Here is a 22,211-nt window from a genome sequence, read left to right on the forward strand (position 1 = left end):
GAACTGTGCAAGACTGTTGAATCACAGACCTGTACCTCTGAAACAAATAATACAATATATGTTAAAAAAAAAAAAAAAAGAAGAAGATAGCAGGAGGGGAAGAATGAAGAGGGGGAAATCGGAGGGGGAGAAGAACCATAAGAGACGATGGACTCTGAAAAACTGAGGGTTCTGTAGGGGAGGGGGGTGGGAGGTTGAGTTAGCCTGGTGATGGGTATTAAAGAGGGCATGTTCTGCATGGAGCACTGGGTGTTGTATACAAACAATGAATCATGGAACACTACATCAAAAACTAATGATGTAATGTATGGTGATTAACATAACAAGAAAATTTTTTTAAAAAATAAAATTAAAAAAAAAAAGGAAGTAAAGGCTGAGTCAAAAGAATACTTCAACATTCTGATTGAAACAGGATACTCAGAAAAGCAAACCAGTCTTATAGGGGAAATATTTACAAAGAAGCCTACAGAGTGGAGACAAATGAAGCAAATTCGAAAGCCACTTGTTTAAGGTCCAGAAGTGTGTCAAAAAACAAGAACCCAAGTTTCTTGAGTGCTGTCTAGCCCTTTTAATCAACTGACTATCCTAGTTTTACATATAATCATGTAGGAATTCATTTTAAAAATAAAAACAGCAGCATAGATACACACACACACACACATACACATAAGCAAACAAACAAAAAGACTGGAAAGATAGGCAATAGAAAAATTAAGAGGTCTTCCAATTATAATTACACTTGATTTTTCATTTCTTCTTTGCCTGTGCCCATTTAAAAAATTTTTGATTGTGAACACACTATTTTTGTAGTTGAGGGAAAGAAGTAAAAAAAACCAAAAACAAAGTTTCATGAGAATTCCCATTCTATATAATTCTACATTTGCTTCCTACACTGTAAGTTAATTCTGAGATTTCTCTGTCTTAAGAGTTTCCAAAAGAACATACATACATATCTATGTATATGTATCTATCTCCATAACTTTCCTTGTTACCCAAGGACCATCAGACTGCTCACACTGAAAGAAAGGATACTCACCTTCATAATCTCTTACTGAATCTTCTGTCCGGACTCCAGCCATGTTATATTGGCTGCTCACAGACTGAGAAAGCATTCCTTCTAATCTCTCCAATGTGGCTTGGCCTTCTGCTGTTAAATGGGATAATCCTTCTTCATAGGTATAAAATGTAGGGATGTCTCCCTGTCCTTGTTCTAAACAAATAAAATGCTTTTAAGCTATTATAAAGCAATTAGAAAAACATGGATAATCAATAATGCCATTTACTGAAGATAAGGTACAGTTTAAAAAGGCTTCCAGGAAAATATTTTTCAATATTCATTTAATACACAGATGTAGGTCATCTGTTAAAAATAAAGACAGAAAGAAAATGTCTCTACCCTCTAGAATGAGAAGGGATTCCAAAAGATAATGACCCAGTAAACAGCAATTCTCAAAAAATCAAATGTCCAGAGACTAGAAGGAAAAGAGGGTGTACCTAAGGCCAGGAAGTCTTATGTTATCCCAAGCTGGGAATTTTATAGGTGAGTGCAAATTAATTTGATACTAACTTGTACTGATTTTTTTTTTGGATTAAAATACATGCTCCTTTTAAAAACTCAGAAATTCTGGAAAATATAAAAAGGATAAAAAAATAAAATCATTCAAAAATCTCAGCGGAAATGAGAACGTATTTAGATATATGAAGGAGAATTCCAGAACCGAATTTGTCTCAGGCCAGGAAGTAGGTACATATGGAGGAAAGGACTTTGGACAGCCAGATCAGTGGACATGAGAGCAGTGGGAAGAAGAAAAGAGAAGAGCAGGCACCTCAAGTTACAAGACTCTACCAGGCTAGTGACAGTATTTTGGTCTGGAGAGGCAAAGAGAAATAATCTTAGACAAATGAAGTATGGTTCTGGGGGGAGAAAATGACTTTGGTAGTGAGTTGTCTGAAGGATTATGTTAAGTAAAGATGTAGATGATAAAGATTTCAAGTGGTGGAGGGAGAAGGCTTTGTTCTCTGGGAGGAGCTGCATCAACTTAAAAGATTCTCCCAACCACCCACTTTCTCATCTATTGTTTTCTTCCCTTCCATTTATCTCTATCCATTTTCTGCTCCCAATAATATCTACTTTTTACCTTCAAGCTTGGAAAGTCCAACTATTTTTCCAGTTTGGCTTAGACATGAATTGTGCCATTCACTTTTATTAATAACCACACTATGAGTATTTAATAGAGATATAAAGAACTATAATCCCATACCCTTAGTACAAATAAGTGCTTAAAATGAAACACACACACATTTAAAAAAAATCCGTGTCACTAACCATGTGCTTCCACATCATATTCTTCTCCATCATAATCATCTGAATCTTCATCCTCAGGATCAGGATGCAAAGCCTGGCATTCACACATTGCAGTGAACATTGCCTCCACTGAACAAGGAAGTTAAATTGTAATGAACATTCTTTTCTGGCCAGTGTAGAGTAAAAATTTAATAATATAACCACCAGTACAAATAAATTCAATGAGTAGACAAGAAATATACCAGAGTCACACTATTTACAAAACGGGCTAAATTTCAAGGAGAATCAATCTTGAGAAGTACTTGATGGCAATGGACAAGTCACAAAATAGTAATAGTTCATTTTAAGAGAGATCTCTTCATGCCTGGCTGGATTTTCTGAGAAAAAGAGTCAGAGTCTTGGTCAGACTGCTGGTATCAGGGCGGAGCCCCTTTTAGTTGATAGGACTCTTTCCTAGCTATCCTGGCATCTTCCACTTTGGAACTGCCATGACCCTTGCCGTCTATCTGGTAAGATTCAAAGTCAACAGCATCAAGTCAATAAAAATAACCAGATCTCTTCATTCACAAACACACCAAATAACACAGTGTCTCCTATACTCTCACCACATTGACAATCTTTGATATTAATAGGTATCTGGTCCTCAACGATATGACAGATGTTAGAATGAAGAAAAAGCAATGGGACAGAAAGTAATGAGGGTAACAGTAAAAGTGTGTGTGTGTGTGTGTGTGTGTGTATGGGGGTGGGATGCTTGGTACGTAAAGGGAAAAGAATCAATTCTATAGAATACTCACATGCTGATTTATCACTAGGCACAAATCTGAATTCGGCAATAGGTTCAACATCATCATCACTGTCTTCTTCTTCTTCTTCAGCAACAGATTCTTTTGATTCCTCTAGAAAGGGAATAAAAAGAACTTTTTAAATGATGTTTTTTGTTTTGGAAAAAGAGAAGCCTAAAATAATTTCATAAAGGATGCTTATTGATGTATCTAAATAGTGCAACACGGTTTTTACTTCAAATTATAAGAACATGGTTATTTTAGAGCTAAAAAAGACTGTGGACTTTCACTGAGCCCTAGGGATTCCAAGCCCCCTTCAAAGTCATGGTGGGGGTGAGGAAACCCAAACAGGCCTCTAACAAGTACAGTTCCACTGTCATCTGTCTCTCTTACCTTTTACCATGAAACAAAGGGTTCAGTAGCAGTTTGTAAACCGCTGATGTGATTTATCACCAATAATTTACAGATGAGAAAACTAAGGCCCATAAAAGTTAGCAAACCCAACAGATAAATTACCAAAGTCTGTAGGCAAGAAAAAAATACAAATGTTCAATGAAGAGAACTAGCACCGTGGAAGCAGGAACTGCTACAACTATTCTGGAGGTGTGCATATCCTACTATGCAGCAATTCCTCATCTATGTATTTATTATGTACACAAGGAGTTTATACATAAAAGTTTACTGAAGTACTCGCGAAAATTTTAAAAATTAATGTTAATTTAAAAAAAGGAAACATGTATTGTAACCCGATCATATTATGTTTTATAGACAGCAGTTAAAAAGGAACAAATATTTATATGTATCAAAACTCATAGATTAAAAAATGTAACTAAGTGAAAAAACTAACTGCAGAATATATATAAATAGGGGCGCCTGGGTGGCTCAGTCATTGGGCGTCTGCCTTCGGCTCAGGTCGTGATCCCAGGGTCCTGGGATCGAGCCCTGCATCGGGCTCCCTGCTCAGCAGGAAGCCTGCTTCTCCCTCTCCCACTACCCCTGCTTGTGTTCCTGCTGTCGCTATCTCTCTCTCTGCCAAATAAATAAATAAAATCTTTAAAAAAAAAAAAGAATATATATGAATAATACCACTTACATATTAAAAGTTTAACACAAAACAAAACCATTATATTGCTTATGGATTTATACATATTCAGTAAAAATCTAAAAGTTTAGATGGGAAGGACACATACCGCCTTTAGGATAATGTTTAACTTGGGAGATAAAATATGAAACAAAATGGGAAAGGTACGAAAAGGATTAACAGTACTGATACAGTCTTATTTGTTTTTTTTAAAGATTTATTTATTTGTTTTAGAAAGAGAGAGCGAGCGAGCAGGGAGAAGAGACAGAGGGAGACAGAAAGAATCTCAAGCAGACTCCCCGCTGAGCGCAGAGCCAGACACACGGCTCGATCTGAGGACCCTCAGATCATGACCTGAGCAGAAATCAAGAGTCGGACACTTAACTGACTGAGCTACCCAGGCACCCCCAGTTTTACTTCTTTAAAAACCAGAGTAACTATGAAAAAAAGTTAGAATTTATGCTAGATCATGAATAATGAAAATTTTTTATTACTCTCTGTACTTTTCACTGTTTGAATTATTCCATAATTTTAAAAAACCAGGTCGGGCACCTGGCTGACTCAGTTGGTAGAGGACACTGACTCCTGATCTCGGGATTTTAAGTTTGAGCCCCACACTGGATGTACAGATTACATAAAAAATAAAATCTTTAGGGGTGCCTGGCTGGCTCAGTCAGTAGAGAATGAGACTCCTGCTCTTAGAGTTCTAAATTCAAGTCCTTGGGTGCAGTGATTACTTAAAAATAAAATCTTAGAGCACTGTGAATTGTATAAGACTGTTGAATCACAGACCTGTATCTCTGAAACAAATAATACATTATATGTTAAAAAAAAAAAAGAAGAAAGAAGAAGAAAACAGGAGGGGAAGAATGAAGGGGGGAAATCGGAGGGGGAGATGAACCATGAGAGACAATGGACTCTGAGAAACAAACTGAGGGTTCTAGAGGGGAGTGGGGTGGGGGGATGGGTTAGCCTGGTGATGTGTATTAAAGGGGACATGTACTAAATGGGGCACTCGGTGTTATACGCAAACAATGAATCATAGAACACATCAAAAACTAATGATGTAATGTATGGTGATTAACATAATAAAAAAAAAGTCAAAAAGAGAAAAAATTACTGATGTGCAGTATGAACCCTGGTGTGGGGATTTGTTTAAAAACTCCTCCAGGTCAGTGTCCTGTGCAACCAGGGTTGAAAAGCACCACTTTAGAGCATTGCTCCTCAGACCATTTGTGGGGAAGCACCAGTTGTTTCTTATTTCCAAAAGTATCAAAATACAAATAAAAATAAATTACTAGAAAAATGAAAAGAAAACACATACAAAAAATAATAATAATAAATAAATAAATAAAATCTTAGGGGTGCCTGGGTGGCTCAGTCGTTAAGCGTCTGCTTTCAGCTCAGGTCATGATCTCAGGGTCCTGGGACCAGGTCCCGCATGGGGCTCCCTGCTCAGCAGGGGGCTGCTTCTCCCTCTCCCACTCCCCCTGCTTGTGTTCCCTCTCTTGCTGTGTCTCGTTCAAATAAATAAATAAAATCTTTAAAAAAAAAAAATCTTAAAGAAAAAAAATCTTTAAAAAATAAAAAGTATAAAAAATTTAAAAACCAGGTCAACAAAATACTTAAATAGACTCTCAAAACATGTTCAAACTAATAATCTTAAAAATATAAATTAAGGGTGTTATATGCAACTAATGAATCACTAAATTCTACCCCTGAAACTAATAATACGCTATATGTTAACTAAACTGAATTTAAATTAAAAAAACACATAAAAATATAAATTAAATGTTGTTTAGCATATTAAAGTTACCATTTAAAAAAATTTTAATTCTCCATGCAGATGAAAATAAGGTAGAAAGGTTCTTATACTATTACTGAAAGTGTAAATTGATATACACTTTCTGGAAAGCAATTTGACAATATATGTTAAGAGCTTTAAAAGTACTACCTTTAAAGCAGCAATTCTACTCATAGGAATCAATTATAGGGGGTATCTAAATGCTTTTTTTTTCTCTAAGTCATACAAGCTGAATATAGAATGAAAAAATACAGATAAACAAAAAAGGAAAAAAATTTAAATGCCCAGCATTAACAATTTTAAATCACAGATTTCATAGGACTTTTTCTGTCCTGTTGCTGTTATATGGTTACATTGTTATACTGTCCTCTGTAAACAAGTGAAATAATACAAAAATACTGGAGAATTCTAAAATAACTCTGAACAGTTGAATTGAATACATTATGGTATTACCAAACTTTTTCAGTGTTTTAAAAAACAAAATGGTATCATATTAGAACTATTATTCTATAACTGAATGAACATCACTTTTTTTTTTTTTTAAAGATTTTATTTATTTATTTGAGAGAGAGAATGAGACAGAGCAAGTACACGAGAGGGGGGAGGGTCAGAGGGAGAAGCAGACTCCCCGCCGAGCAGGGAGCCCGATGCGGGACTCGATCCCGGGACTCCAGGATCATGACCTGAGCCGAAGGCAGTCGCTTAACCAACTGAGCCACCCAGGCGCCCCCGAACATCACTTTTTATATTATAAAAGTAATACATGCTGGTATAAAAATAATTGAAAGAGTGTAGATGTACTCCAAGGAAAAAGTAAGTCCCTACCACTCTAGTTCCTCTCCCTTGAAGTAACAATTATAACAATCTGTTTTTTACCTCAGGAATCTACCTTAAGGCAAGAAATATAAATGCAATACAGTATTTTTGCAAGTAAGAAAAAAACACAACCATGACCAACACTCATTATCTCATGCTAGATCATAGTATCTGCCGTATTTCCAGTCTCTAAACCTTTCTAAATTTTCAACAGTGGGAGTAAGTTTTTAGTTATTTTAAAAATAATCTAATATCTTCAACTATAAGCTGAAAGTCCACTTTAATAAGGTTTATGGAGGTTCCAAAGAGAAACAAACATCTGAAGCTTGGAGAATCAGGATGAGAGGAACAAAGGCTGGGAAAACAGGATCCAAGCACATGTAACTTATGAGAAGAGTTGAATCCCACATAAATGGAACTGGAGAAGTACTACATAAATGTGACCCAGGAGGATTCTACTTTTTAGTAAGAAGTGAAGTCTGACTTAGTTTAGTAAGAAAGGATTAATCACAGTCCCATTAATTTCAAGAAAATAATCATATAGAGGAAACATTTAAAATACCTATCCCAAACCTACTGAATCCTTACTGCCTAGTTTGGGACTCCTGGTATTTGCATTTTTAACAAACTCCCCAGGTGTTTCTACTGTGCAGCCAGGTTTAAGAACTAAAGACTACTACAATCCCCTCATTTTTCTGGATGAAACTGAGGCTCAGAGAGACGAAAATAACTTGCTTACCAAGTTAATGACATTCTCATCCAATGTGTTTTTCTCTTTAGCTAGCTTTATTGAAGCCCTGCCTCTCTAACCTAATTTTTTGACATACACCTGACATACACCTTTGCCCAAAGCTAATGCTCTCCACTATCTATGGGCATTTCACACCAGGATTTGGAAATGATTGGCAAGGTCACCTCTGAGTCTTTGCAATTCTATGAATGAATGGCTTAAACTAAACATGAAATAATAATAATCTCGGTTATAAAATCAGAGTTGCACCTACTTGGAAAGTGAACTTTGTGCCCAATACCTCCTCATTTGGAAGTCTTACTACAACCCAAGGTCAACAGCTTTTTCTTTTCCTTACCCTCTCTTTCAAATTTCATTAGAAATCTTTGCACTTTTTCCAATGGCAAGTGTTTGAAATCTTATAACAAAAATATTTTCAGATAGCTGAATCAGGCAGGGCTGATGAGACAGGGCTTGCCAAAAGCCCTAAAAGTTATTAGATAATTAACGTCACACTAAGTATAAGTGGTCATGTTATATGTGAAATCATATTAAAATCCTAAATTGGAGGAGCAATAGCTTAACAGGTAAATTCATGGAACTGTCTCTTACACACTATTTCAGAGAAAGGCAACCCATTATTTTAAAAGCACAAGTTCAGTAAAAGCGTAACAAATTGTCCTTTCAGTCACAAAGTCCTGCATTTCTACAAAAGTTGAGCATATTAAACTAACACAATATAGGAAAAACTTCTCATCTAGTCACGCTTACAAAAATTAAACACAAGTTTTAATTTTGTGCCTAACTTCTCATTTGGAATTCCTACAACCCATTGTCAACAACCCCCAAAATGGATTTTTCTTCTCTTTCTTACCCCTTCTTTTATCACTTTCACTAGATTTTTATGAATCTTTCAAATTATTTCAATAGCAAAAAACTTGGGAATCTTGTATCACAGGGTTTCTCAACCTTGGCACTACTGACATTTGGACTGGGTAATTCCTGATTGTGGGAGGCTGTCCTGTGCCTTGTGGGATGTTAAGTAGCATCTCTGGCCTCTAACTACTAGATGCCAGCAGCACTCTATGCCCCTTCCAGTCATGACAATAGAAATGTCATTGCCTAAAGGGGGGGGACACAACACTGTCCCCCACTGAGAACCACTTTTCTAATAAAACGAAACAAAACAACAGGTTCTACACTAAACTCTTGGAAGTACAAAGTATACTGATCCAAGCTTCTAAGGGTGCCAAATATAAATGCCTTTACAAAAAGAATAAACAATTCAATGCAAGAGGAAAAAGAAATATAAATCCACAATAACTGAATAATTCTAAGTGCAAATATATAGAGAAAGTAAAAAGCAGTGTCCAAATTATTTTACTGAGTTGAAATTTTGCTTAATAAACCGTTATCCAAAAGAGGTCAATGGCTTGAATATTACTTTATGATCAAAGACTGCTTTTTAAATATATGATATTTAATATTCCACCAAAGGAAGCTCAAGATTAAATTACACCATACATACCTCCAAATTTGGCATTCACCATAACATACAAATGCTCTCGTGGATAGGCATTTAAGTCCCTGGACACTGCATGCAAGCTAATCGTGGGGTATTCCAGTGAGAATCCTAATCCAGAGCCATCTAACCAAGACAGGCGGCTGAAAAACATGTGTAAAGTAGATTATTTTAAGAAATTAAATCCTAATTTAATCCTAAAGTTTATAAAGGTTCAGCTTGGATACTTTTATGCATGTGAATAAATTCAAGCTTAGTGTTTAGAAATATTCCTAAAATAATAAAATTCAGCAGCAGGAAATGACTTTCTTGATTCTGTTCTCTTCTCCTCTAGCTAAAAATTCAAAAAAATTTGAAATGCAATTTTTTTTTTTTAAGTCACATGTGTTTCCATGCCTTCCATGCTGGTTCTTATTTAGAATGTCTTCAGGTGCCTTGCTTTTGCAATTCCTCAACTGGTTAAGTCCCAGCTCCTCCTTGAGCCCTCCCTCCAATTACTCCAGTCCATAATAATCTCTAGTTTTTCTGAACTGCACTTATGCGCAGTAATAGGCCATTTAGCACTTAACTCTGTGGTAATGAATCTCATATGTACTCTGACAGAATATGAGCTACTTGACAGAACCTGTCATATTCCTTTATTTCACATTCTTCAAAACCACTAGCATTAGTGCTCAGCATGTAAGTGTGCAATAGATGCTTGGGAGTCACTAATTTCTCCACAAGTCCTACATTAAATGACATACACATGAAATGGCTGTAATCATACTTACCATAAGTTAGACAATATTTATCCCATTGAAAGACTTTATGAGCCTTTCACTTATTCTGCAGCTTTAAAAGAAAGCCACAAATAAAGTCTAGTTTTCCTTCAAAAGTGGCCAAATGCAAATATTTTATTGGTATAATAAAAGGAAACATATCACCAAAATCAGTATGTTGAGTTTTGATTAAAGGCTGGCTAACTTTTTGGCAATACTTCACCCATCTGGAACTGCACCACTTAGCAGGAAAAAAAAAGTAGCAAAAAGATCCTTAAGAGACCACACACAAAAAAATGTTAATGGGATAAAAGTTAATGCAATATAGTGGCTGCATAGGGCTGGAGAGAAATAGAGATTGACTGCTAATGCGTGCCGGTTTCTTTTGGGGTGATGAAAATATTCTGGGGTGATGAAAATATTCTAGGGTGCCTGGGTGGCTCAGTTGGTTAAGCGACTGCCTTCGGCTCAGGTCATAATCCCAGAGTCCCGGGATCGAGTCCCGCATCGGGCTCCCTGCTCAGTGGGGAGTCTGCTTCTCCCTCTGACCCTACCCCCTCTTGTGCTCTCTCTCTCTCAAATAAATAAAATAAAATCTTTTAAAAAATATATTCTAAAATCAATTGTGATGGTTGCACAGCTCTGTGAATAGACTAACGACCACTGAATTGTATACTATGTGAATTATCTCAATAAACTTTTATTAAAAAAAAGAAATTAATGTAATAACACCCCCATATCATTCTACTTTTTATACAATTTTAACAAGCCTGGTTGTCTCATTTCTAACCAAGCAAAAACAAATACAATAATGAACCTAGGACTCTCTTGGGTAAGAAAAATGGCAGCCCAGCAGTCTGAGATCATTCACATTCAATGTAAGGGGAGGTTGAACTTGACACCTCAGTCCCCCTAAAGGAAATTCATGTCTGAGAACACAATTAAGTGTATATAATACATGACCCTCACTTATCAAAAGCAAAGGCAGAATTAGATTGTGGTGAAAACGTGTACAACTCTGTAAATACACTAAAATGCAATGACTTGTACACTGAAGAAAGCAAAAACAAGAAAAGATGCACTGTCATTTGCAAGGATTTCCCTTCAACATGTTTATTAAAAACAGAAAAAGAAAACCTGGGAGGCTTAAAGTGATAAATCTTAAGAAGCTTAAAGAGGTAAAAGCTCTAGAAATGATTTTCCAGAATGATTCATCCCATTAGTTCCAAAGAAATAGATTTTATTATTGTAATTAGATTGTGTGTGCTATATGTGCCTTTCCTGTCCACTGCTTTCTTAATGTGGAGATGAAATAGTCCTCACATATCCATGAAATATTGCTAGTCCTTTACTAAAACTCTATTATTTTAAGCAAATAAACTCCCTTTTCTCATCTCAAAAGTGCCCCAGCATCATCACAATTCAGAAAGTAATAGCCCAAATTTGGGTGTCCAAAATGATTTCAAATATCCAGAGCCACAAAACTTTAATGACTCAATTAGAAGATGGAAAAACTGAAATATAAAATGGACTCAGTGCCTATCAAATTATGGTCTTTATTTTTTTTAAAGATTTATTTATTTATCTGAGACACCTGGGGGGGGCGGGGAGAAAGAGAATCCCCAGTAGACTCCCTGCTGAGCTCGATCAGGCTCGATCTCTTAACCCCAAGATCGTGACCTAAGCCGAAATCAAATCAAGAGTCTGGCGCTTAACCAACTGAGCTACCAACGCGCCCCTATGGTCTTTAAAAAGCACATAATAATTGCTCTGTAGTTCCTTATACATGGACATGGATATGCACTCTACAGAACAGAAGCAAGTTCCACTCAAAAGCAACATTTACTCTGATTGCTATGTTCTTATTCATTTTTCACATATTCTAGAAGAAAAGCCCTCCCAAACCAAAATATCTAATTAACTATACCCAACCCAAAGAAGCCATGAGTCACAAAAGGGAAAAACAATTAGAGAGTAATACAAAGGAACGTTTTGCTAATTTCTAATGCTTTTGAACAAGTATGATCATTATACCTTATTCCTGGCATGAGGTGAAAAACAGGATAGAAAGAGAAAAGTTTTGAATTTGAGTTGGCTTAATTATTTGGTTTAAAATTAACTTTGGCTTAAGATATAATTTAATTACCCTCTTTATCCATTTCACATGAGCTATTTTGAATGATTCATGCCTCTGATCCGTTCCTTACCTGAGTAACAAAGTCAACTCCCTGTGAAAACTCAACTTTGAAAATAAGCCTGAGAGTTCTGTATCTCTCAACACACATCTGAGAAACCACCTAAATTAAATCAGACCCTATCTCTCTTTGCCTAAAATCCTAAAATAATTTTCTCAAAGCCTTTGGGCAATAAGCCAAACTCATGGAGCATAGCTCTCTCCTTTTCCAGCTTTATTATTTTTCCACTCTTTTCCCCTCATTCCCTCAGATGAATATGGTGTATTATATATTCTGGCACAAACTAAATATTGTTTCTCACCCTTGCCTCTGAGCATCCTGTCTCTTCTAAACCGAATGTTCCCCCTCAGCCCCACCTCATTCACCTGGCTGTTAATACTCATTTGTCATATCCTCTAGGAAACCTTCCTAGTTTGTTGAGGCCTTGATTCTATCAAGACCTGGAAATGCTTGGGGGAAAGAAAAGTGGAAAGAGACCAAGGATGTAATGCTAACAGAGTAAAGGGTGATGAATATAGCTGTCCATGGTACTCATAATATTCTATTCTTTTTTTTTTTTAAGATTTTATTTATTTATTTGACAGAGAGAGACAGCGAGAGCGGGAACACAAGCAGGGGGAGTGGAGAGGGAGAAGCAGGCTTCCCATGGAGCAGGGAACCCGACACGGGGCTCGATCCCAGGACCCTGGGATCATGACCTGCGCCGAAGGCAGACGCTTAACGACTGAGCCACCCAGGTGCCCCATAATATTCTATTCTTAACCTAGATGGTGGACATACGAGGGTTGGTTTAATTATAATTCTTTAAATCATCCATATATAATGTATATTCCTTTTTGTATGTATATTTTACAAAAATATTTTCTTAAAGAAGGTAAGAGATTTCTCAGTGAAAAGTTGATACGAAATTTTTTTTTAAACATATAAGACCTTACAAGGAGTTTGTATTTCTTCAGTGTGATAACTGTATTGTGATTATACAGAACAATGTCCTTGTTCTTAGGAGATTTTTGCTAAAGTATTTATGGATGAAGGGACATGTCTGCAACTCTCAAACAGCTCAGAAAAAAGATAACTGTGGTAAAATGTTAACAACTGATGAATCTTTGTGTGTATTAATTAACAACACTTGAGATTTTTCTTTAGGTTTGAAGTTTTTCAAAATGAAAAGACAAACATAGGGCCTTGTCTTCCTTCCCCAAACAGTAGTTGTATTTTAGAAAAAGTCAATATATAGAGAAGCCATGGAGAAAAAGGGATGGTGTAGGGACTAATAATCTATCTGTGCTGCACTCTCCACCACTTAGAAGAAATTGCTCTCCCAAAATCATTAAAGATCTCCTTGTCATTACCCAACAGATGCTTTTCAGATTTTGACTGCTTCTCCCTCTTGTCTGTTCTCAAGTGTCTTCTTCCATAACCTACCTCTTACTGTAGATATATGCCTTGGTCCTCTTTTCTTCTGGGGTATCTAACCTATCCCGCATGAGTATATGCTAACCTTTATACTAATGATTTCCTAATCTCTATCTTTAATTCCACTCTTCCAAGATACACACTCTTGTGTCCAATTAATCACATATGTCCAGACCAATATCTGCACCTCACCCCTAACTTGCTTTTCCTCCCATCTGTTTTTCCTATCTCAGTCATTGGTCAAAAGCCTAAGCTTTGGGCGCCTGGGTGGCTCAGTCGTTGAGTGTCTGCCTTCGGCTCAGGTCATGATCCCAGGGTCCTGGGATCAAGTCCCACATCGGGCTCCTTGCTCGGCAGGAAGCCTGCTTCTCCCTCTCCCACTCCCCCTGCTTGTGTTCCTGCTCTCGCTATCTCTCTCTCTGTCAAATAAATAAAAATCTTAAAAAAAAAAAAAAAAGCCTAAGCTTTGCTCAATGTTTAGATTTCCCTCAAACAAAGGGTTCTTTACATTTTTTTTGTGCCCTCTGTGGTAGGCAAAAATTTGCCTCCCCCAGGACCTTCAAACCCTCCCTCCCCCGTGTCAAGCCTGTGAATATATTGTCACATGGCAAGAGAAAACCTGTATATGCAGTTAAGGTCACTAATCAGTTAAGAGAATGGGGAGATCATCCCGGATATTGTGTGGGTCCAATGGAATCACATGAGCTCTTAAAAGGAGAGAAATTTCCCTGACGGTAGACAAAAGCAGTCAGACAAATTTCAAGGAAGGGAAGGATTCAGTGTGTCATTGTGGGCATGATGATGACTGGAACCATGTGTCAAGGAAATAGGGACCTCAGTCCTACAACTACGATATTTGAGACACGTCTGTCTTACTGTAAAAGTACAGCGCTTCAGGCGGCCAAATAAAAGGGCGATTCCTTCTAGGAATGGAAATGGGAGTCAGAAATGGGAAACGAGAAATGGGAGTCTCGTCCCTCTGGATATGACCTCAGCTTGCGTGGGGTTGAGGATGTTCCTCTCCCCATCCACACCTACAGAAGAAAAGCCATACTTCTTAACCAAACTTTTAAAATCCTCCACAGTCCGCTCTAAACTTACATATTTTGCCCAGGGCAACACCTCCCGCACCTTTTTACAGGAAAGAGAGGCACATCGATGATTCTCAGGGGCTGGAAACTCAAAACCTTAAAACGAAACCTTGAGTAAAGAGCGACGCACGCACCAGACGTCGGGAAAACAGGCAGGTAAAAAGCATAATCAGTAAGAGAACTCCGCGTGAAGAGAAAGAGGAAGACTCGGGAGGAGAGGACACCACAACAATCGAGTCTTCGCCCCGGCAGAAGCCTCCCGAGGCGACCCGGAGCACGCGCGCTCAGCCTGCAGCAGCCCCCGAGACCGCGGTCTCGCCCCCGGCCCGCCATTCAGCCCGCGCCAGCGGAACGAAGGCGGCGCGCAGGAAGCCGGCACTGGCAAACAGGAACCCAGCTTACCTCTCAGCGATGTAAAGTGTGCCGGTGCCGAGGCCCTTGCCGTTCAGCACAGCCTCGGTCTCCGGCTGCTGCTGCCGGAGCCCCTCAGCCGAGCCGGGCGGCGGGAAACTTTTGAGGAAGCTCATTGCAGCAGCTAGCGCGGAGACACAGGCCAGGAGGGAGCTGAAACACGGCGACTCCAGCTGCAAGCCTCGCCCCGCCCCGGAAGCGGTGGCAATCACCCCGGAAGAGCAACTTAGTCCGCACCGGAATTTGAGCCCCATCCACCATAGAGACGAGTCGTTTGGGGGCGAGCCCCCGGAGGCTTGACCGGACCCGGCCGCGTTGGCCACGTGACTCCTCTCTCCGGGCCCCTCCTCCTCGCCGTTTCTAAGGCTCCGCGCTTGAGATAACTGAACTTTTCTCTCCGACGTCCTACTGCTGGGTCGTCACAGCAACCCTGTGAGAGAGGAGGCGCAAGGAATGTGCCTTTCTACAAAAGAGGAAACAGGCCTGAGCCTTGGACAGGAATCAAAGACCGCGCTCATCTAGAGGTCGGAGGTCTAATGGGTTCAGGGCTCTTCTAGCCTGCGCGGGCCTCAGCCCGGCCTGTCCACATCCCAGCTTAACGGCCGTGCCTCCGCCATCAGTCTAGGTCCTGACGCTGCCCCACTGCGGCAGCCGCGTATCCCCGCGTCTCAGGCGGGCAAACGAGCCCAAAGAGGTAATGAGCTCTGGGTGAAGAGTTGGCTATGTCAGGGAGGACTTGGAGCGCTGAAAGGAAAGAATTAGTCCATCAGATTTGGAACCCGTGCTTTATTTCTTTGTTGGGCACTGAAGAGCGAAGTAATCAGAGCAATGAAAGCTTTCATCAGGAAATAATTGGTAAAGGTAACCGAGTGTCCCGTGCCTGGCACTGTTCCAGGCCCTTTACCGGCATTATTTCTTCATTTCCTCTTTATGCCAATTATATGAGAAATTTATTATTGATCCAGTTTTACAGATGGAAAGCCTGAGGCATTAACTGAAGAGCGAGAGTTTAGCCTTGAGAGACCTAGTGGAATTCAAGTCAGTCAGTTTCTAGGCCAAATTTTCTTGCCTGTGAAATCAGCATGATCATACCTATTGCTGTAGCACTGTTGAGGCTGGATGACTGGACATGTGGAGTAGCTGTATTTCTGTCTGCTGAAGAGAGGAGTGTTAGATTTTTTGTTTTTGTTTTTTATCTAGGATTCGTTTGTTGGTAGCGAGACTGGAGGAGGGCACTCTGAGCAGGGAGAGTATTAGGAGGTTGTTGCCACAGTGTAGGTGAGAGAGTGGCAGTGAGAATGGAAACAGAAGAGGCTGGAGCTATTACAAAGGTAAAATCCTCAGAGACTGAGAGAAAGAAGGTGGTGAAAATGCTAATGAGGATGGATGAAGAGAGAGAAGTCAAGGATGATTCCCAGGCTAAGTGATTGAGTGGATGCTGGCTCATTTCACCAAGATGGAGAATTCGGGAGGAGCTTTGAGAGCAGCTAACAATCTGATATGAGAAATGGAGAGTTTCAAGGTTCCATGTGGTTGGCTGTTTAGTAAAGCAGCCAGTGCTTTGTTCAGAAATGGACTCCCCCAAATCATGCAGAGAGAAAATTGGCTAAAACCTGTATAATAATTTCATATCAACTTGACATAGTTTTCATAGTGTCTTTGTAAAAAATGCTTGTCTAATGGCAAAACATTTTATTCAAGTTTATAACTGAAGAAAGGGGATCTTGGCTATGACAAAGAGTTCTTCACCTGTTACAGTGACAGGCTCAGAGGAGGCATTTAAGCAAATGTATGTCAGAGCAAAAAGGCATATCACTAAGAATTTAAAGAAGGGCAGGATTTGCTCCTTTGCCTCCTATGTAAATCCCAACGAGTAATAGTAAGGCATAATAGGTCTCACGAATGCATAGTGTTTTACTTTTCAAAAGAATGCTTTTCTCACCCGTTAGCTCCTTTGATCTTTATAATAATTCTGTAAGTAGGCAGGGTGGCTGTTATTATGCCCACTGTACAGATAAGAAAACTGAAATCAGAGAAAGTAAGTGATTTGCTGCTGGCTACATTACTAGTACTCAGCTAGAAATTAAATTCCTTCCTTTTTATGTCAAGTTCAGTGTTTTCACTACAAACCACCACCTCTTACAACTAGTTAGCAGAGAGGTATAAAGATGTCCTGCCTTTTGGTGATAGTAAGAATTGAGCTTCCTGTATATCCATTCTTACTAGGATCATACTCCTGATAGTCCTCTTAAGACTCTTGAAGATGAGGGGCACCTGGGTGGCTCAGTCGTTAAGCATCTGCCTTTGGCTCAGGTCATGATCCCAGGGTCTTGGGATCGAGCCCCGCATTGGGCTCCCTGCTCGGTGGGGAGCCTGCTTCTCCCTCTCCCACTCCCCCTGCTTGTGTTTCCTCTCTCGCTGTCTCTCTCTCTCTGTCAAATAAATAAATAAAATCTTAAAAAAAAAAAAAAAAGACTCTTGAAGATAAGTGATAGAGTTGAAAGAAGAACTGGTGAAAACCATGTACCAGGACTAGATATACCCTGAGATTCCCAGCCTTCCATACTGACATCTGACATATTGTGGCTGACAACTGGGACCTCTGTGGGAACTATCAGCTGGAATACCTTTCCATAGCCTCTCCATGTGGCCTGAGCTTCCACACAGCATGGCAGCTGGGTTTTGAAGGTGAGTATCCCAAAAGAGAGACTGATAGAAACTGCTCTTCTAACCTAGCCTTGGAAGTTACAGAGTGTGACCACAAGTAGGATCTGCTGGGTTTTTCTTTTTCTTTTTTTTAATGAACCTTGTAGTAGTATATGCCATGAAATGCCTGCAGCCCTGGCTGCCACCTTGACTACAGCTTTGGGAGAGACTTTGAGGCAGAGGCACTCAGCTAAATGGCCCAGATTGACGACCCACAGAAACTGTGAGATAATACTTACTATTTTAAGTCACTAAGTTTTGGGGTAAACCTAGCAGTAACTAACAGACTAGCTAAAGAGAAGTGAGAGAGAACCTTGAATAGTGTTGTCACTGTGCTTCTCCTTATACACTTGACTTGGCAAGCTTGTCCATGCCCATAGTTTGAATTACCCTGTGCAGGGACTCCCAGGTCTGTATCTCCATCCCAGAACTCGCTCATGAACTACAGACTTTTACCTCCTACAGCCTGCTAGACTTCTGTACTGGCATTTCCACAGACACTTCTCATTCAGCTTATCAAAAATTGAACTTGTAAACTGTGGACTTTGGGTGTTAATGATATGTCTCAATTAGGCTCATTGGCTACAACAAATGTACCACTCTGGTGGGGAATGTTGATAACGAGGGAGGCTGTGCATGACTGGGGGCAGGGGTATATGGGAAATTTGTGTATCATCCCTTCAATTTTGCTGTGAACTTAAAACTACTCTAAGAAATAGTTTTAATAAAAATCTGAATTTGCCAACTTCTCACTCAATTCTGCTATTTCTTCAGTGTCCATTCTGTGGGAAAATACCACCTCGTGTTTAGTTGCTCAAGTTAGAAATCTGGAATTTATCGTTATTTCCTTCTTCTCCCTCACTCTTCATATTCAGTAATAATAATAATTATTATAACAACAATAAAAACAGCAAATAACATTCATGGAAGGCTTACTATACGCTAGGTACTCACTGTTCTAAGCATTTTATGTGTATCAATTAATCTTCATAGCAACCCTAGAAAATATATGCTATCATGATTCCTGTTTTACAGATTAAAAAAACAAATCAGGATGAAGTAACTTGCCCAAGGTCCTTACCTACTAAGTGGCAGAGCTTGATTTAGAATCTATGCTGTTGGGCAGCAAAGCCCTGCATCCTTTAATCACGATATTCTACTGCATCCAGTCAACCAAGTCCTGTTACTTCTTAACTCCCATCTCATGAATCTGACCCCTCACTCCTCCACTATTGCCCACTCAGGTCATCTCTCTATTAAGAGTCTCCAAACTGGTCTTGGTTCACTGAACCGAGAGACTTCACAGTCTTTGGGGCAGAGGCACAGGAATTATAATCTCATGTGGTAAGTGCTGTATTGAAGTCTGCACCAAGTGCCATGGGATTGCTCTGCATGAGAATCTAGAGAACTAGGAGAACATGACATTTGAGCTGGTACTTGAGGATGAAGAGTTCAAAGATAGAGAAAAGCACGGGTAGAGGTAATTCCATTTTGTTGCACAGAGATAGGAAGGAGCATGCAGTGTCTGAGGAATTGCAAGAATTTGTGTGTGGCACATGATGGCATGATGGGGCTGGAAAGTAGGCCAAGATGGTCTGGGAGGGGCCAGGTATACAGCAAACCCTTGGTGAATGACTTGCCACAGATTATCCCTCAAATCTGTAACATTTTGCTAAAACAATGGTGAAATGATGAAAGAGCCCAGTCGACTGCCCTGCACTTGCACTCAACTTAGCAGCTTTCCTGCCTCTTACCATGACTTAAGGTACCTTTCCACTCTCGCAAAACTATAGTTCACCAGGGGGCCTGGGTGACTCAGTTGGTTAAGCGTCTGACTCTTGATTTCTGCTCACGTCATGATCTCCGGATCGTGAGATCCAGCCCTGCATTGGCCTCCACGCTGAGCGTGGAACCTGCTTAAGATTCTCTCTCTCCATCTCCCACTGTCCCTCCCCACCATCTACCCCTCCCCTGACGTGCATGTGCTCGCTTTTTCAAAAAAAAAAAATACAAAAAACTATACTATGTTGAGTTTCTTTTCTTGTGGGTAGGGGGTGGTTGGAGGAGAGGGTACCATATACACTATGGTGATGTTCCTGAATTAAAGGATTTGAGAAGGTCTCTGTTAACATACCTGGACAATCTCATGTGTGAGCAAAAGTTAACTTTTATAAGGTAATGGGTGATGCATATGAATAAACAAGTAAAATTAAATAGATGAAAAACACGAACCAGGAGGAAAAAGAATATAGAAGAAATAAAAACCATGAAGTGAGAAAATATATTAGAATAGTGATTTTGTTTCTGTGTTAGCTCTATGTGACACCTATCATAGGGTTTTAACTTTGAAAAAGAATTGCTCCTAACCCATTGATTTCTCAAGCATATGGATTTGAGAGTTTAATCCACTTAATGATGTTTCACAGCTCCCACTGCTTGTACACCAAGGTGCCAGGCAACATAGTCCCCCACTGTGTACAGGGTTTTCAGGAGAAGGTTAATATTAAAGCTGTAAGGTTCATTTCGGGTTCCCCCTTCGTCCTTGAGTTGCAGGGCAAGGATTATCAGGGAAGATGGTGAATCTTGAAACAGGCCCAGGAGGTGAGATCAGACAACAATGCCCTTGTTTTAACAAACCACTGAGGTCCCTCTTTTAACTGTATAGCTAGTAAATCACAGAGGGTGTAACATCACCACATCAGCAGACATTCATTCTTTCAGATGCCAGAGTCTGAATGAGAAAGCGACCCAAACTGAAGAAAGCAGCTTGTGTTACAACATATGGCAGCAGAGATCTCGTGACCAGAGGTAGCAATTTAGGAAAGAAGTTTCAAAGCCTAAACTATGAGGGTCTGGGCCAGGAAAATACTGACTCCCCGCCTTCTGCTTCCTCAGCTGCCACTGCCTTTCTCTATTGAAAACCTCCCATGTCCCCTCAGGGCTGCAGCTGACCCAGGAGCAAAGATTGTGCTCTTCATTCTCAAAGCTTCCTGCAGCCTGGGTCATCTGGCTTTTACAGATAATGGAGTGTGTTGTTTGGTAATATAAACTGTCAAATTTATTATGAAGGATCTTTGTTCAGAAAGATCTAGTTTTTTAATCTGCAAATAAAAAATACTGAAGGGAAATGCACTAACTTATTGAGTGGTTATTTCTGAGTGGTGGGGATGTGACTAATTTTTCTTATTGTCTGTTTACTATAATAAGCATATATAAATTTATCAATAAAGAAAAACTCTATTTAAAAAGGCTAATAGGGCGCCTGGGTGGCTCAGTTGGTTAAGCGACTGCCTTCGGCTCAGGTCATGATCCTGGAGTCCCGGGATCGAGTCCCGCATCGGGCTCCCTGCTCAGCAGGGAGTCTGCTTCTCCCTCTGACCCTCCCCCTTCTCATGTGCTCTCTCTCATTCTCTCTCTCTCAAATAAATAAATAAAATCTTAAAAAATTAAATTAAATTAAATTAAAAATAAATAAAAAGGCTAATAATGGGGCGCCAGGGTGGCTCAGTTGGTTAAGTGTCTCCCTTCAGCTCAGGTCATGATCCCAGGGTCCTGAGATCGAGCCCCACGGGCTCCCTGCTCAGCAGGGAGTCTGCTTCTCCCTCTGCCCTTCCCCCTGCTCATGCTCTCTCTCTCTCTCAAATAAATCTTAAAAAAAAAGACTAATAGTGGGAGAAACTCTAGGACTTAGAGAATTGGCCTTCTCTGCTGGTATGGTTTTCAGATAGAAACCTGAAATGACTCATTGGAATGGCCCACGAAACAGCGAGGCTGAGTGCTTACTTGGCATGCAAGCTGAGTCAGGTTATTATCTATGCCTCTGAATTAAAAGAAGCTGTAGTAGAAAGAATATTGACTTGGAGTCTTAGAAAAATACTTAATCTATGAGCCTCAGTTTTCTCTTCTGTAAAATGGGAACAATAATACTTCCTGTGATTAGGTGAGTGACAAGTGAGATTTGTTATTATTTTTAAATGACTTAAATGTAAGGCATTTTGCTAGACATTGAGGATTGAGAGCAGATTGCCCTTGCCTCTCAAACAGTAGCTGGAAAAACAAATTCAGTATAGTTCATTAAGCAGTATAATATAGAATACGCAGCATCATACAGGAGCACCTAACTCAACCTGAAAGGTGAGGACAGACTTCTTGGAAGAGGTGGTGCCTGAGTGGCATCTTAAATAATTATCATTTAGAATTAGCCAGGTGAAAAGAAATAAGGTGTATGTTGTGCATGATGAACTGTGAAATGCTATAACATAAATTTGTAAAAGGATTTGATTTTTTAAAGAATTTTCTGATGATGGGCGCCTGGGTGGCTCAGTTGGTTGGGCGACTGCCTTCGGCTCAGGTCATGATCCTGGAGTCCTGGGATCGAGTCCGCATCAGGCTCCCTGCTCGGCAGGGAGTCTGCTTCTCCCTCTGACCCTCCCCCCTCTCATGTGTTCTCTCTCATTCTCTCTCTCTCAAATAAATAAATAAAATCTTAAAAAAAAAAAAAAGAATTTTCTGATGAAATGGGGCACCTGGGTGGCTCAGTCAGTTAAGTGTCCGACTCTTGATTTCAGTTCAGGTCTTTTTTTTTTTT

General features: G+C 39.7%; 1 protein-coding gene across 1 annotated transcript; it reads right to left on the minus strand.

Moving 5' to 3' along the window:
* Window positions 1-938: 938 nt before the first annotated feature.
* On the minus strand, window positions 939-15,133 carry CLNS1A (chloride nucleotide-sensitive channel 1A). Its single transcript, XM_081798900.1, has 5 exons — window positions 14,909-15,133; window positions 9,050-9,186; window positions 3,103-3,204; window positions 2,327-2,434; window positions 939-1,210 (listed from the first exon to the last, which is right to left on the minus strand). Exons 1-5 carry the CDS (start codon window positions 15,031-15,033, stop codon window positions 954-956), a joined length of 729 nt encoding a protein of 242 aa, XP_081655026.1. The 5' UTR covers window positions 15,034-15,133; the 3' UTR covers window positions 939-953.
* Between the last annotated feature and the right edge of the window lie 7,078 nt (window positions 15,134-22,211).

This window comes from Leptonychotes weddellii, chromosome 11 (assembly GCF_054177405.1).
Source record: "Leptonychotes weddellii isolate Sample4059 chromosome 11, ASM5417740v2, whole genome shotgun sequence".
In the NCBI taxonomy this organism is placed as follows: domain Eukaryota; kingdom Metazoa; phylum Chordata; class Mammalia; order Carnivora; family Phocidae; genus Leptonychotes; species Leptonychotes weddellii.